General features: G+C 39.4%; 1 protein-coding gene across 38 annotated transcripts in view; it reads left to right on the forward strand.

Annotated features, from left to right (window-relative positions):
• RBFOX1 (RNA binding fox-1 homolog 1) overlaps positions 1–16,592 on the forward strand; it is a 1,176,073-nt gene that overhangs the window by 933,931 nt on the left and 225,550 nt on the right. For 7 of the 38 annotated variants that reach the window (XM_054271122.1, XM_054271112.1, XM_054271125.1 and 4 more), the window contains one exon: positions 3,351–3,571. The exons of 29 other annotated variants lie outside the window; for them this stretch is intronic. In XM_054271122.1, coding sequence (XP_054127097.1) covers positions 3,485–3,571 — 87 coding nt within the window. In that variant the 5' untranslated portion in view covers positions 3,351–3,484. The remainder of the gene's footprint in view (positions 1–3,350; positions 3,572–16,592) is intronic. 2 more of the 38 variants (XM_054271116.1, XM_054271124.1) reach the window with 1 other exon arrangement.

The raw sequence follows: 16,592 nt of genomic DNA on the forward strand, positions 1-16,592 counted from the left end.
GGCAGGAAATGGGTGCTGGCACCACCAGGGACATCAGAGAGGTGCTTGATGTGCATGTCCTGACCATTCTGGCTTTGTCCTCCCACAAGTGTTTAGGTCCGTGCTTGACCTTAATCGTGCTGAAGTGAAGCAGAACTCTGAGCTTCACCAATACTCTTCTGGCTCATTCTCTCAGTCCTCAGCACTCTCAGTGGTCAAATTTCATCTATTCAACACATTGCAGCAGAACAGGAGTGACCATTGATACTAATGGCCAACTGCAAAACTCAAGTGAAATTTCCTTTTGGTGTGGCTGGGAAGGGAGAGGAAATGTGTTGATCTGAGGTGGTGGAGCTGATGTAGAGGCATTGGCAGAATTTCTGATCCTGGCCTGGGGCAGAGACGTGAGTAAAGCTCTGTTGTGCTTCTGTGGTTTTGATTCAGAGGTTTGTGAGACCTTAGGTAGCTGATGCACACATGGGACATCACCCCAGAGCCCAGCCACCAGGGCAGAGCTTGCATCTGGAGTGCCCCACACACAGACATTTAGAAGCATGTTGTTATAGTGAGGCAAGCAAAGTGTCCTTGCATTAAAACAGGTAATTATGATTTATTTCCAACGTTTGTTTTTGTGTATTGCTATCTGCGCTGTAGGAAATGGCAATGCTTCTCAGATATTTGATGTTTGTGTTATTCTGCAATGTTTATAGTGTTTGCAAAGGGCTGGAAGTGTCCTCCTGGAAGCTGCTGAGTTCACACTACCACTGCTATTTGCATCATATTCTGTTATAAGCCACCCTTTTCTGTTACTGTGGATTTGGAAGGCTGTTCTAGACCCTCACTAGACAAGACCAAAATACTTCAAAAAAAACCCCGAACTTGGAAAAATATGTTCAGCCTAAATTTATTCATAACTAGGTTTTTCTGGATTTTTAGAGTGTCAGGATTGTCCTTAGCTTAGTTTCTTCCTCCTACTGTTTTCTTCCTTATTCACAGATTGCGTTGCTGGGATAAACAAATCAAATTTGGATTTCTGTTGCAACAGAGTTGTTCCATTCCCCTGAACACAAAAAGGAATTTATCTACAATGGTTGTATTTGAATTTGGCCTTTTATTTTTGTGTTTAATGTGGATGAAGAGAACTGTATTCTGTTGGAAGTACCTCTAAGAAATCAAGAAATAATTAAGAATTAAAATTAAGAAATACTGATGATTTTCCTTTTCCTGTTTGCATCTCACTAGCATCTCAAATTCTTTAAACAGATGCAATGAGATCTTGCTTTTCTTCCTCCTGAGTTTAGCTCTGAAGTTTCTGTCATTAGGAGGAGCATGATCTTGCATTTTGTGTTATTGAATTTTGATTAATGCAGCCCATAAGATTTAGCAGTTCATTCTATGTAATATCCTTATCCTTTCCAGTTTTGACAGTACCTTCCAACTTTGTGTCATCAGGAAATTTCATCAGCAGGTTGCCTTGTGCCAAAATAATTAAAGAAAATGTTCAAAAAAATCTGTCCCAAAATAGATTACAGAAAAGCTTCCCTTGAGCCTGCGCTTTCCTGTGCAAATCTTCCTCCTCAGGTTTTTCTAACATCTTATCAAATATATACATGCTGAAACAAAAAAACCTGCCAGGTATTTTAAGGAGCAATTTAACAGTCTGTATTTATGTCAGTTGTCCCACTGGAGTCATTTGAGTAAAGCTTGCAGAATCCATTTTATAATCTCCATTCCTGGGTGAAAGAAATCTGCTTTCTTTTCAAATGCAGCTCACTCTGTTAGATGAAACAAATAAGGAAAATTAAAATGAACTTTTATTTTTTTTTTAGAAATTAAGTATTTTTAATAAGTGAGTTGTGACTGCACACTCTTTCTCATATATACCTTTTGTTTATGTATTTCTCTATGCAAGTTAGTGGCTGGTTTCGTATTGGAATTAATGACAGTCTTTTGGAAAAAAAAAAATCTATGATGTGTCAGCTTGCTCAGTAATTAAACTGCAGAGTTTCTCTTCCTTGGTAAGATAAGACCAAGAAATAGGATTTATAGCTGAGCATGGTCAGATAAGCAGTGAGAGCAGCATCATCCCCAAGAGCCAAGTGAAGCAGCTCTGAAACAGGAGCTGGAGCGGGGTAAACATCTCTCCATCATGTGACAATCGCTGGCCTCGCTGGCAGCTCCTGCAGGGAGCATCACCGAGGGTCACAATTCCACATCTAAAGTTAGCAGAGGGGTAAGGCTGGCACTGGGGAGGGCCAGCAGGCAGCTGCTCAGGGAGATTTCCAAATCCTGCAGCACGGCCGCCCCAGTACGCGCGAATCAATTACCGCGAACCTTCCGCGATGGCAAAAATGTGACATTAAATAATTGAGTATCACATCAAATCTTGTCTGCAATTAGTTATCTGGAAAAGTAATTATGCAACGAAATCAAGTAGCTGAAATTAGTGGTGTGAAGCACCCTAATAATTTGAAGACTGTAGGAGATTTTTTTTTTTATTTCGCTTGTAACATGGAGTTGTAAGTACCTAACTAATTCCTTATTGAAATAAAAAAGTCTTGCTCAATTGTAATTCTTGTCATTAGTTACATCTGCAATAGAAGATACATAGCACATAAAACAGGTGTTAATGACTAAGTTGGTTTTGTCTAAAGTAAAAATGAGGTGTGGAATAGAGTGTCTTGCAAGCAGTGCATTTGAAGTCAAATCTGTTGTGATTTAGTGAGGAAACCAGCCTAAATTTCAGTCCTTTGTCCCTTACACCAGTAGTGTGAGTTGATTTGGAGAACAGGGCTGAAATACTCTAATGGGAAAATGTGTTCTTTTATAATAGTTATGTTCAATTTAACAACATAGATGTTGTGAAAGGTTAGAAAAGACATTAAAATATAATTTACACTAATAGAAGTCGTTAGCTTGCATTAGCTCACTTATTCAAAACAAACAAGAAAAATGTAATTAATCAAACCAGAGTATATACCCAGTATAACACACTGAAGTGTAAATGCTCATATGAACATTGTTTAGCAGTTTATAAATTCAGGAAAATGTCTAATTATGCGATCATGATAAACCTGATTATTTTGAAAATGGCTTCTGATAGTAACTGTTGTCATGTGTATGCCAGAACTGATAGGAAAAATTATTTCTAATCGGTAGATCTGTACAGAATTTGATCTCTATGTGTTTAGTAGTTAAAAATCTGAACTGATAAAGAGTAGTTGGCTAGTCATGTTACTTAAGCTGCTCCCAAAATAGCACCTTCCTTTTTGGGTAGAGTTAGGTTTGCAGCTGTTGTCTCTATCTGTTGTCTCTGAAGAAAATTTTAACATTAAGTGTTGCTGACGTCAATTTTTTTCTTTTTTTTACAGCTGATGTGGGCTTTGCCCCTGACAGAAGTTATTTGGTTCTAGCTCTGAGTTTGGAAGAAGTTGGTATATAGATTTTCCCCTAACTTTCAATTGATGTGTTTAGCTTTAGTGGGAGTAATACTATCACTTAAACCATGTTGTCGTCTCAAGGAGTTTTGCTACATCCCTATGGAGTGCCAATGATTCTGCCTGCAGCACCATACTTCGCTGGACTTGTTCAGGTAATGCAAGGCCGCTTCCAACAAGCAACTTAACTCTAGTGCACTTAGAGCAATAATTGGAATTTTTATGGTTGAGAAAGCAAACACTTTTAATACAGGCAAAAGCTCTCATGTAGTCAGTGAGAAGACAGTAGGAAATCAAAAAGATGGATCACCCTAATCTGTGTATTGACATCTCTCATGGCTGAATAAATGGTGTAGTTGAGCTATATTTGCTTGTATTGATTTGTCTGCTGTTTAACATTCATGTCTTTGCTTCACGAGGTTGACCACAGGGCAGAGGATTTGCTATCCATTCTAGGTTTCTGAGGGAGTCAGCATTCCCACGGCAGGTCAGAAGACAAAGTAACTTACCATGATGTGTTTAGGTTAAGTGTTTTAGCACAGCAAATAGGAATAGTGTTAAATATGCATTAATTCATATGTTACGTGTCCCGTGGAATGAAAAAAGGGGTTGTGGTTTTGTGTGTATAGAAATATATCACCTGCAAAGAATATTTATACACATCCTATTAATTCCTTTGAGCCCTCAAATGTAAGATCTTGCTGCAGGGCAAGAGTTCTGTATATTTAGGAGTCAGCTGGCAGCTACCAGGTTGTCGTTGTTGTGTTTGCTTTTGCTATTATTTTATTTTTATCAAAAAGTGGTGCTACTGAACTTTCTTCTGTTAGACTTGGGATTCTGAATAGATGGTGTAGATGCTAATTAAGCAATAAGTATCCTGTTTACAGTATTAGAAGACATCAGGAAAAGTCAACATTTATAAATTCTGATGGAGTTGTACCATCTGAGTGGCTGCTGTTGGATATTGTGCATTGACAGGGTCAAGACACAAACGTGTGTTAGGGCATTTCTGTGCTGTGCTAGGGATAAGTGAATTTAACCGTGAGGGAAAGGGAAACCTTCATTGTGCTCCTTTTCTCCAGCACTTTGCTGCCTTAGAGGGGCAATCACAGCATGAAACAGGTGGGTTTCCATATAGGTCCCTCCAGTAATAGAAGACTGTGGGTTGTGTTCTTCACTTCAGACTTAATATCAGACACATATGTCTAAAATAGAAATATAGCATTGCACAGTGGCCGTTAATCAGGTATTGGGAATCTGTGTCTTGTGGGATGTGTGAGCTGGGGCTGCTTTCCATGCAGTGAGACACATCCAGCAGGCCCTCATATCCATTAGAATTTGGGGGTGAAGGTCGGACTCTGGAGCTCACTCAGACCCTCTGCCATCCTGTCCAATAAATAATTACAAGCAAATCGTGCCTTTCACTCTATGCTGATTGATGTTGAAATTGCTTTTGAAAGTTCTCATAAGTTCCTGTTATAGATTAAGTGCCGGTGTAGGAAAAATAACTGCACCCAACTGAAATGGGTGAATGTAATCAGGTTTAATGGACTCGAGAGCTTGTTGGGAATTAAATAACTATTGATTTGTTGGAAAGTTGCTGTCATTACAAAATGCCACTCTGGGCGCATTATCCAAGCAGTTAGATTAGAAGAAAGGGCCCTTTGAAAATTTGGGATGCCTGATTTCAATCTTTTTCCTCCTTATTCTCTCCTTAGAAAGATATATCCAGGCCTTTGTTACTCTTTTATCATGGATCTGAAATAGTCAAGAACTGCTGAAATAAAAAATAGGTATTAGAGATGCAGTTGAACAGTATTCTTCATATGAATACTTCTCTAGTTTCTTGTCTTTCCCTGATAGCAGACCTGAACATGGTATTTTGGAAATCAAGCACACATCTGAGTTATTGTCCTAATGAGTGAGTTGCAGCATTAAATGGTTTGAGCAGTTTGTCCCCCAGGATTTTGCCTGCACTTACAGTATCTCTGGTCAGCTTATGACACCAGAATGCTTATTGTTTTTCTCTTAAAGTAAATCTAAGTATCTAAAATAAATAATGCAAAGGACATTTGATAGGAATATTTATATCATCCTCTTCTAAGCAGTAATTATGTAACATTCTGAACTTTAATGGAATTTTTCCTTCAGAAATATGCTTTTATAAACTGATTATGTAAATGCTTGGCTTTTTTTTTTTTTTCTGGGTTGCAGGTTGAGAACCACAACCCTGAACTATTTTTGAATATGAGGCAGTTTTAACATTTTATAGGCTTATAAGATGCCAGTTTATTTATTTGCATGGATTGCTACAGAAAGTCGGTCTACCTGTGATCAGGGATTCCCCATGATTTCCAACTGGGTTTATTCCAAGGCTGTGTATGAAAGAAGTGTGTAGAGATCTGGGGGCTGATTTGGGAGGTTTTTTGTGCTTTGTGTTGCACAGTTGAGCAAGAGAGATCTCTGTGGAGCAGGGTTTGTCTTCAGAGGTCCTGCACCTTCATGTGCTGTTTATGATTTTACTTAATGGATGAGCAGCTGCTCCAGCCTCTCCTAAATTCATCAGTAAACCCTGCCCTGCATCCTCTGCTTGCTTCTGCCACACCCTCTTTTTAGGGAGCAGTGCAATGTGTGAATACCAAAAAAAAGGGCTGGATTCTGTGGGTACAACTCTGAGCATGCCTTACATGAGCAGCCATGTGCATTTTCCTAATTGCATGTATTCTATTGAGGAGATGTGTATTGCTTTTACTGAGATGATGTGTTTGAATAAGATGATGGAAAGTGAAATGTTTTTGTTCTTGGACAAACAAGGTCCAGGGTTACAGAGATGTTGATGTGTATCAAATTCCTTTAAATATACATGCAAACTTATTTTCCAGTAAATAAACATACCTTAAACTTATTAGAATGATAGCCTATGACTTAGTAATGCATTTTTAAATGACAAAATATCTTTTTGCCTCTTCCTTCCTTCTCCTGGGTAAAACTATTTGAGAAAAAAAAAAAAAAAAAGATCACATGAAAGTCCAAATAATGCATAAATAGCTCAGTGCCTCCTGTGGCTGGGGAGATATTTTCTGCCTTGGCACAAGGAGCCCACTGGTGGCTTCAGGGCTGTCACAGGAGCCAGGCAGGGAGTGTGTGTGCTGAGGGCAGCCAGGCCCACCTTGTGTCCAAGCTGCCCTGCTGCTCCTCCTGGCAAGGGAAATGACAGAAATGCCACCTAGGACTAAGTGTCAGTCCAGTAAGAGGTTTCTCCTCCTGCCCTTGGTCCCCATCCCGGTTGAGTCATTTGATTCCCAAGGGGGAGCCCGTATGTCCGGATGGGAGCACTCGGGGGTGCTGATGGCAGAGCTCCCTCTGCCCTGGCCAGGCTGTGCAGGGAGGATGAGTGTGCTCCTGTGCCCTCTCACAGTTCCTGGAATAGATGTGAAACCAAGCTCCACTCATCATTAAATTACGAAGCTTGTTTTAAGGCTGCGCTGTCCACAATGCAGAGAATACTCTTATTTTTTTAAAAATTATCTGAGAGATCATATCAGCTCCATCCTCTAAATATCAAATGTTTGCAGTTGCTCTGGTTACTTGGAATGCTAGATTTATGATAAAATATTTTGAAAGCACATGTGCAATATATGACATTTTAATAATGGATACTAAATTATTTATTACGTGGCTGAGTTAGGTAACTCCATTTCTGTTTAGCAGAGAAAGAGGAGTTCATAGGCATTATTATAAAAGTTATTAAAGTTGAAATTGCTTAGACTTTTCAGTAAACTACTGCAAGGATCTGGAAAGAGAGACAGTTCTATTTAATAGAAAAGGTGTAACTTATATATAAAATATTTTAAAGATGGGATTATTTATGAATATGGACAATATTTTTTTAAAATATGCTTCTATTTTGACATAGCGACCAGAAAAGTTTTAAGAATTCTGAGGATTTAAGCTTGTGTTCATTGTTAAAAAAGTAAATTTTAAAAACTAAGCTAAGCTAAAACCTTCTCTTTTTTTGCTTTTATTTGCTTACTTATTTATGAAGTGATAAAGGGGCAAGTTGGAGAAGAAAAATTGAAAATCAACTGGTGATTAAATAATTCAATATATTAGGAATTACTGTACTTTTAAGTACATTAACTTTAAGCTTAGATCATTCTGAAGATATTTGGATTTTTTAAATATTTTTTCTGTGTATCTGATTTTCCAGAACTGGTTAACCAGTGTGCTTGACTGACAACTGTAAAAGTGGTAATCTGGAGACTGTTCCATTTTATTTTAGGGCTGAGAGAATTGCCTAGAATATGCTGTGAAAAGTAGTGGTGCAGACTTCATCACGGTGCCATCGCTTTACCCATCTGGAAAATCCTTGTTTTAGTGCTGTTTTTGGGAAGTGCTAGCAGTGGGTACATTCTGAATTCTTGTAGGTGTTAGTGTGTTAAGCTACCTGCAAAATCACACTGGCATTCTGGCAATCCAGTCTTGGGGAATGCTATGGATTTGTTGTGTCACTTTACACGAAAAAGGCTTTTGTAATTTGGTAGGTTTTATTTGAATAATACATTTGAAATAGCAATGAGGAGAGGTTTGAGTTCTTCCAGTGTTGCCTGCAGTGGTGGATGGCTGTTTCTGTTGGTTTTACATTACGATCTAGTGGAAAGCAGAGCTTAATTTCTGTTTACATTGGCTGAATTGCCTCTTTGAAATGCAGTAAGGAGATGATTTAGCTTAAATGCAGATTTATTCTGGCTTGATTGTGTTGTTCTGCCTCTCCTGTTCCTAGTACTGTGCTCCCAGTGCTTTGTGAGTGAAGGATGAATTTGTTTTACTCATGCAATCCTATTCATCTGAGTGCATCTTGTCTTGCTTTTGAGAGACTATATCTAACAGTTCTTCTCTCAGTCTGAGAGTTGCAAAGCTTTTCTCCCTTTTGTATCAAAAGTGCTTTTAGCACATGTGAAGTGGTGGTGTTAATGGTGAATATGGTCTTTATTGTTTTGATAGCTGAAGATTTTTGTAAACAATGTTTAAAAGTCTGGAAATCATAGAATTATAGAACTGTTTCTTGGAAAAGACCTTTAGGATTATCAAGTCTGACTGTTAACCCAGCACTGCCAAGTCCAACATTAATCCACGTCCTTAAGTGCCACATCTATGCTTAATTTTTAATTTCCCCTTTTCAAATACCTCTAGGGATGATGATTCAACCATTTCCCTGGGCAGCCTGTTCCAGGGCTTGACAGCCCCTTTCTAACATCCAATTTAAACCTCCCCTGGTACAGCTTGAAGCCATTTCCTCTTGTTCTGTTGCCTGGGAGCAAAGCCTGACCCCCACCTGGCTACAACCTCTTGCCAAGAAGTTGTAGAGAATGAGAAGGTTCCCCTGGGCCTCCTGTGCTGCAAGCGGAGCCCCTGCTGCTGCTGGTTCTCCAGCCCCTTCCCCAGCTCCATTCCCTGCCCTGGACACACTCCAGCCCCTCCATGTCCTTCATGGTATGAGGAGCCCAAAAGCGATCCCAGGATTTGAGGTGAGGCCTCAGCTGTGGCACGGGGGGTCAGTCGCTGCTCTGGTGCTGCTGGTCACACTGTGGCTGATCCAAGCTAGGTGTTATGGCTGGATCATGCTCAGCACCCCCAGGGCCTCTCCTGCTGCAGGAGATTCTGGTGGCCAAAGGGCAGCACCGAGCCCTGGGGGCCAAAGAGCACTTGGACTCCTCTGGCCACTGCTCTGGGCCCAGCCAGCCTGGCCAGGGCCCTCTGCAGGGCCTTGGTGTCATCCCCAACCTTCCTGAGGGATGTTCAATCCCCATCCAGAGCGTGGATAAAGCTGTTGGACAGAGCTCGTGGTGGTGTTCACAGGGGTCCCAGGATAAGGGAAGAGATGAGACTCTTGACTCCATGTTTCAGAAGGCTGATTTATTATTTTATTATATACATTATATTAAAACTATATACTAAAACTATATCCTAAAACTATACTAAAAGAAAAGAGAAAGGAGACATCAAAAGGCTAGCAAGGAAAGGAAAGGAATGATAATAAAATATTGTGACTGCTCATAGACTCGACACAGGTGGCTGTCATTGGTCATCAAGTAAAACCAATTTCACATGCTGGGTAAAAAATTCTCCAAATCACATTCCAGAGCAGCAAAACATGGAGAAGCTGAAGCTTCTCAGGTTCTCAGGAGAAAAGATCCTGGCAAAAGGATTTTTCGTAAAATATGTCTGTGTCAGTACTGAGCCCTGGGGAATCCTGCTGGTGCCCTGGCCCAGCTAGGGCAGCCCCACTGCCCACCCTCAGCCTGGCCATCACCCAGATTTGACACAGAGAACATCACCCAGATTTGACACAGAGAATCTTGCACCCATCCAAGCCACGACCAGCCAAACCTGGGGGAAAGCTGTCAGACAGACACAGCCACAGCCTTGCCCTCATCCATTGAACAGGTCAGGCCAGTCAAGCAGGGCGTGCCTTTTTAAATCCATGGTGGCCAGGCCTGATGGCTTCATTGTCCTCTCTATGCCTTTTGATGGCACCCAAGGTGATCTCCTCCATACAGTTTTGGATTAAGTTGGTTTTCCTTTTAATCCATGGGTCAAGCCAGTAAACGTTGTTGGTGAAACCTGTCAGCTGCTCAGGAGGCTGCAGACAGCTGGAAAGTATTTGGTTATTGCTATTGCAAAAGTTCATTCTCTTAACTTGACCCTAATTCTTGCTAATAAGTGCAGATATCATCAAATACCTGCTGAGTGAAACTTCAGGGGCAAGAGGGAGGGTAATGACATGGAATGTCTTCTCCGTTGACCAAAAAGACAATTGTAACAAGAAAAATAGCTTATCTAGATTGTTTTACTTCACCTAAGAAACAAGTGGTTATTCTGCCCTGCCACCTGAATAATTTTTTCTCACTGGCCTTTATTTTGGAAATCAATGGGTGACATAATTCCAATGGCTGAGGCAATGCTGCATTACCTCTTTGACCTCTTATTCTGTCAGCTCAGTCAATGCTCTGTTATAGTCAGGGTTTTTTTTTCACCTGGCAGATTTAATGTGACACTCAACAGGCAGATTTAACAAGCAGATTTTTTTTTTCCGTTTCCACTTTTGCATGTGATATCAGTATTAGTGAGTTTTAGACATGATGATCTATAATTATTATCAGTAGCTTGTGTGTTGGATAATAGACTGCAATGGAGTGTGTTAGAATGGCAAAACTGGGTAAATCTGGGCCCTTCTGACTGCAGGGGGTTTTAAGGGGAATAAATACAAGAATAATTGAGTTTGTAAGAAAAAAAATATTTCTAGACATGAAATAGCTATCATTAGGATAAATTCTATTTATTTTTTCATCCTCTAAGTAAGACAAAGCTTTTAAGATTTGGATTCTCTGTAAAAGCCAATTGTTTGACTTGGCTGCCCCAGCTAGAAGCCAGCAAGCTGATACTGCTGTTTCCAAGGATCTGGAATTTCAGCTGATTTTTTTTCCTCTTTTCTGACTCATGCATAATCATCAGTAATAAAACTTCTGATGGCCAAATTATGACAGGAGATACAGCTTTGAAGTTCTTTTGCTTTCAGTGGAATGATTCACAACTGATGTAAAAATATGCTTGTACATCTAAATATAGAGCAGTCATTTTAATGGAGTTTGCTTGAATATTTCACCTATTTACCCTCTGGTAAATTATCTTGGTTACATAAGCTAATGTTAGAAACCCAGTTCAAATACATCTTTTGGCTTGTCTGCTTGCTTGCTGTTTTTAACTGAGGTGTGCAGGTAACTGTTTCCTCAGACCTGGTTTCAAAGGGGGTGTTGTAAAAACATATGAAATGTCTATTTCAGTAGATCAGGTGGTGCAAAAAACACAGTAAGATTGCAGTTATTTCAAGCACAAGTACTTTTTACCTGAACTAATTGGAAATTGCATTGCTCTAGTGCTACGTTAGAGTGGTGAAACCACACCTGACAAATATTTGACAGTCATATTTCACAGATAATTTGGAAAAAAAATGTTGGGGTCTTTTTTAGTGGAGTGACAGCTCATGAACACTGTAAATATATAATTTGAAATTGACCTAGGTAATTTTTCTGTGTCAGACTTTTCTCTCTGTGTTTCACAAGACTCAGGTTTTTGTGGATTAGGGTAAATTCTGATATCCTAGTTCCTTTTCTTTCTCTACCTGCATGAACTAGAGAGCTTGTAGAATGACTTCATCTTCCAATTCTGATGGAATTGGAATTAATAAATCACTAATGAATGTAATTTATTTTTAAATCTACATATTGTTTTGTTGCTGACCAAGCTGAGAAAAAAATGAAAGTCTCTTACCTTTATATTCAGGAGTCAGAATGGTTCATGCTCTCATTTTATTTGAGGCCTTGAACTAAATAAAACATGGTGCATTTCAAGGAATATTAGTCATCAAGGAAAAGCTAATCAGACTTTGATAAGTATCCTTCTGTAAAAGCAACTTAAGATAAAGCTAAAATTACAGAAAGCAGTGAACTGATCTGAACTATACTGCTTTTTATTGTCTTTTTTAATTTTAAGAGTAAAATTATTATTTAATGCTTATAATAATAATTATAATGCTTTTTAATGTTTTTTCATCTTATAGAGCTGGAGGTACACTTTTGTTATGTCTCTGTCCTCACTTTTCCATATTATTGCAGAGCATGAAGTGCCCTCCCTTTTGCTAATAGTAGCATTTAAAAGTCATGGAGGAGCAAATGGTTGTCCATATATTGGTTTGTTATGCGAAGTGTCTGTGACACTTTGCTTTCTCTGTACCATTGGAATGTATAGCAGATTCAGTAAAATGCATCTCCAGACATGTAAGCTTCAAAATATCCAACCCAGGCAAAAAAGTGCTGCCAAAATGCAGATCCAAGAGTTTGTCTGTAAATTACCAGCAGCTGTGCAGGTACACATCAGCTGTCTTTATTTTCACTGCCAATGGTGCTGAACATGAGCATGTTTCAAACACTTTGAGAACAAATCATGTTGACGCTTGAAACGAAGAATGAGGAAAAAAGGGCATTTCCAAACATTTTACTTCCATTCTAGAGAAAACCTTACAATTATGTTAAAACAGAACCTAAACATGGGTGAGTGTTCCAAAGAGAATTGTAAAAACAGGTTAAAAAAAAAAAAATTGGCTTTTTAAAAGCTACAGCCCTGTAGTTTGTTAAAAGCAGAATGACATTTAGTTGAGAAATAAAAGGTGACTGTAGGTGAGGGGAAGCACATCTTGCTGCATTTGTGAATGATCCTGGAGATAATAACAGAGAATGAATCATTCTTTCTTTCCTGCTGGCCTCAGTGTGGTGCTGACTGAAGTGAGCTGGCAAACCTGGGCAGTCCTTTGCTGCTCCCTGGAGATAACTCTGCTCTGTCAGGGCAGCTCAGGGGATTGGGATCAGCTGGATGCTGAGCAGGGTCTGCACCATGGCACCTGCTGCAGATATGTGAGAGCAGGTGTGAAGGTGTTTGCCCTCTGTGCAAAATGGTTCCTTACTCTCCAAGTGTTGGATATGAATTTTATGTGTACAGGATTTGTGTTGATGTTGTTTTTGGGAGATTTGGCTTAGGGCTTGACCACCTTTTTTGTGAAAAAAAGTTCTAGAGAAATATTTTGAATATTTTGAGAAATACAGAATCGTTTTTTAAAATGAAATAAGCTCACTTTTGCTGGATTTTCTATCTCTTTGACTTGGAATTGTACTGAAAAATGGTATAGGAATACATTTTTATAATTAGTTTATATCTTGATAACAATTGAGGTACAGAGAGAAGGTAAACCTCTACAACTGTATTTCAATGCTCAGTTAGAATGAAAATCTTTTTGTTTCAGTTACTAAAAAAGCAAACAAAAAAAACCCCAAAACATGAAGACTGTTTAGAGCCTTGAAAAATCACCAGAATGGAAGAGAATTCTGATTGTTTGCATACAAAAACCGGAAAAGGCAAATTGTTAAGAAAGCCACGGGGATTGTTAAGAGTATCTCAACAGAATTTGATTCTGTAGAGGCTGAGCCATACTTGAAAAGGTCTGATCCCCTCAGTATCTTGAATAATTGATATTTTGTTATGCGCTTGTAGCAGCTAATTACTACAGAGTGGTTTTACAGTTTGTGGTACCTGGAAAGTGTCTGCTCAGGTCCATGCTATAGAGAGCATGGGTTCACTGTTTGATCTCCCTTCCAAGGAAGGTTCCCTTTTCCACCTTGTCCTGAGCCAGAAGCAGCAGAATGAGCAATCAAACGTGTTCTGTTGTGACAAGTCACGCAAGAGTCTGCTCTGAGGTGAGCATGGAAAACACAGCACCAGCTTTCCTCTCTCTGAGGGAAATGAAATGGAATTGGGGCAACCCCTCCTTCTGGAACACAGGAATAAATTGCACTTCTGATTATTGCTTTTTAAAAAATCTTATATCTAGACACTGAGCTGTTATGGGGGAGGGAGGTGTTTATCTTTTATTTTTGGCCTTATGTTTAAAACCAGAGAAAAAGCAAACTTGAAATCCTAAAACTATCTTAAACTGTGACCACCTCTTAAAAACATTCTGTCTTCCATCTTCTCTTTGTGATCTCTTTTCATTTAAAACTTAAATATCTGTCCCACTTTTGCTACCCAAATACAAGAGGATTTGAGGCCAGGTGAAACACAGCAGATGGGCCAAGGCCCCATTCTTAAAAGATCAGCCAGTCTTGGTCTTCCTCCTTGATGTTCCCCTATCAACTCCGTTCTGGTGTTTCCCATTCATTTTTAAAAAGTCTGTGCAGAAATGACTCAGTGCAGTTCCAAGTTAGTTGAACCATTCAGAATCTTAAATATAAAATGAAGGCATGCATTGTTTGTATTTTCTTCTGAATACTTCTAAAGGTTACCTGAAATTGTCGATACTCAGAGAAATTTTTCAAAACTGGTCCTTCTGTAAGAAAAGAAATAAATGGATGGGTTTCATTCTAGCACTGGTCAGTGTGTCTGGGAAAGGGAGTGTCCTCCCTGGCTGCTGGGGTGACTTATTTTGTAGAGAAGTTGTTGAAACTCACTCAAACCTCTGGAACATTGCTGTTACAGGAAATCCATCCATTGCAGGATTCTCTGAGCACCATTTTTAACTGACTCACTGTGCTGGGTTGACTGGAATGAGTTTTTTACATGGGCTTTTTACTGCAGAGATGAATGTTTTTATTTTTACGCCTTCCTCCGTGAAGGAACAGTTAAAATCAGGCACAGGGAAATGTAACAGATGTTGGTGAACATTTCCCATCTGAAAATGCCTTCCACTGGCCAAGAGGATTGTTAGGCACAATTAAGCCCAGTATAGACATCCTGTGCTGTAAGCCAAGGCTGCTGAGGATGTTCCCAACAGGGGAGCACAGGTTTGGAAGGAAGGAAGGAAGTTCCTATGAGCTTTGATCTGTGGCAGGTTTTTGAGTGTCACTGGGTGAAAAACAAAGGAGATGTGACTGACAGCTCAGAGTCTGTGCCCCCACGTACTGCTTGTGTCCTTAAGATGCAGCTATACTGTATGCAACTATAGATTTAGGAGACACTTTGAATCCATGTGCAAATTTATTATGCATTTCAAGGATGCTAGCACTTGAAATCTGATTTTTTGAGAGGCATTTGGTGTAACGTTGCCAACTGACTTTAAAAGCTTGTGATATTACGCCTTGTAATGTTCCACATTCGGTGTAATTGTCACTGTAATCAGCTTTATGATGGCAAAGCTTCATGATGACTGCAGGGATATATTTTTTGCATATTATGTCTGAAATGTGAGTTACTTTTTGATTTCAGAGGTATAGTGGTAGTGAAGGGAGGAAGGCACTGCAGACTTTGGAACTGATGTACGAAATGTTTATGCAGAGAGTGGAATTTATTGTTTCCAGTGATGTGATAGCATCTACTGTTGAAAAAGACCCTGAGAACAAAATGGTCTTATATTTTTTGATTTGTATTGTAATTGAACCCATTAGAGTTGGCCATTGTGGGAAAGCATGCTTTGCTGGCAGAAAATTGCAGTGATTGACTATTTTTGTTGTATCAGAATATTGTACAGACGTTGTGAACGTGTGTTGACCTAAAAATGTCAGTGGGCATTTCATATCAGTCTCTTTTTTTTTTTTTCTTTTCTGGGGTGGGGAGGGATGACACAAAAATGCAAGGCAGACATTGCTTTTCTGTTTTGTAATGCCTGGCTTTTAATAATGTAAGAAGCTCTGTGCCAGGTCTGTAAACAGAGTCTGTGAGTTCTGGGCAGCCAGTAAGTCTTTTCACTGAAATATGCAGGAGAATTCTAAACCAAACCTCTTTGTTATTGTGCTCTCATTTTCCTGTAATTAGACACAAATCTATAAATGGTCTTTCCCTGTCCTTCTGGCATTAGCTCTCCATATAATGCTTTGCTAACTTCCTTCTTAGATGGATATAAGTTGGATTTAATATCTCACATATTTTTTACTCAGGGCAGCAATAGGGAAGCATTTGTCCTAAGTTCTATGTGCAGGTGATGAGACGCAGTTACCTGCATTTCATAGGGGAAAAAAATGTGAGACTCCACTCATTTTCTGGAAAACATGATTTGTTCCTGTGGGAGAATATTTCCTAAAAACCTCTTTGTTAGCCCACTGGAACTGATGGAGTTCTGAGGAGTGCCTGGAACCTTGCTTGACACAGCATATGGTCTTTATACGTGCCTAAAAATTATTCAGTGTGTGGTAACTTGTGGTGGCAATGTGTTTATCTCCGGTGCTCCTTCTCAAGGAGCATTGTCTTGTTTAAGTGGCTGTGAAATGTGAAATGCTCTTTTATGTGCTGTTCTGCGGTCATCTTGAGGTCGGAATAATCCTGGCTTAAGGTGTCTGCCTGCAAATTTGTCATTTGCATTATTATTGGCTGGTTCTTGCAGAACCAAGCTAATTTTTTTTTTTTTAAACATAAAGTGCTTTGCCTAGAAGAATATTAGCAAAATGCTGAGCAAGGTGATTTTATTCTCTGGGTTCCAATAAGAAATGGGAGATCAAGGAAGGCAGAGGTGATGTTTTAAATCTTACTTAGCATGGGAGAGATTATCTCAAAATATTAATAAAAGTGTAGCATTGGTCTTCTGGATAGGAGGGATGAGAACTTCTGGTTTACATTTTCACTTTGTTAGTTGAGTGC

Source organism: Melozone crissalis, unplaced genomic scaffold (assembly GCF_028551555.1).
Source record: "Melozone crissalis strain CALT ecotype California unplaced genomic scaffold, PUWL_Pcris_2 ptg000012l_1, whole genome shotgun sequence".
Classification (NCBI taxonomy): Eukaryota; Metazoa; Chordata; class Aves; order Passeriformes; family Passerellidae; genus Melozone; species Melozone crissalis.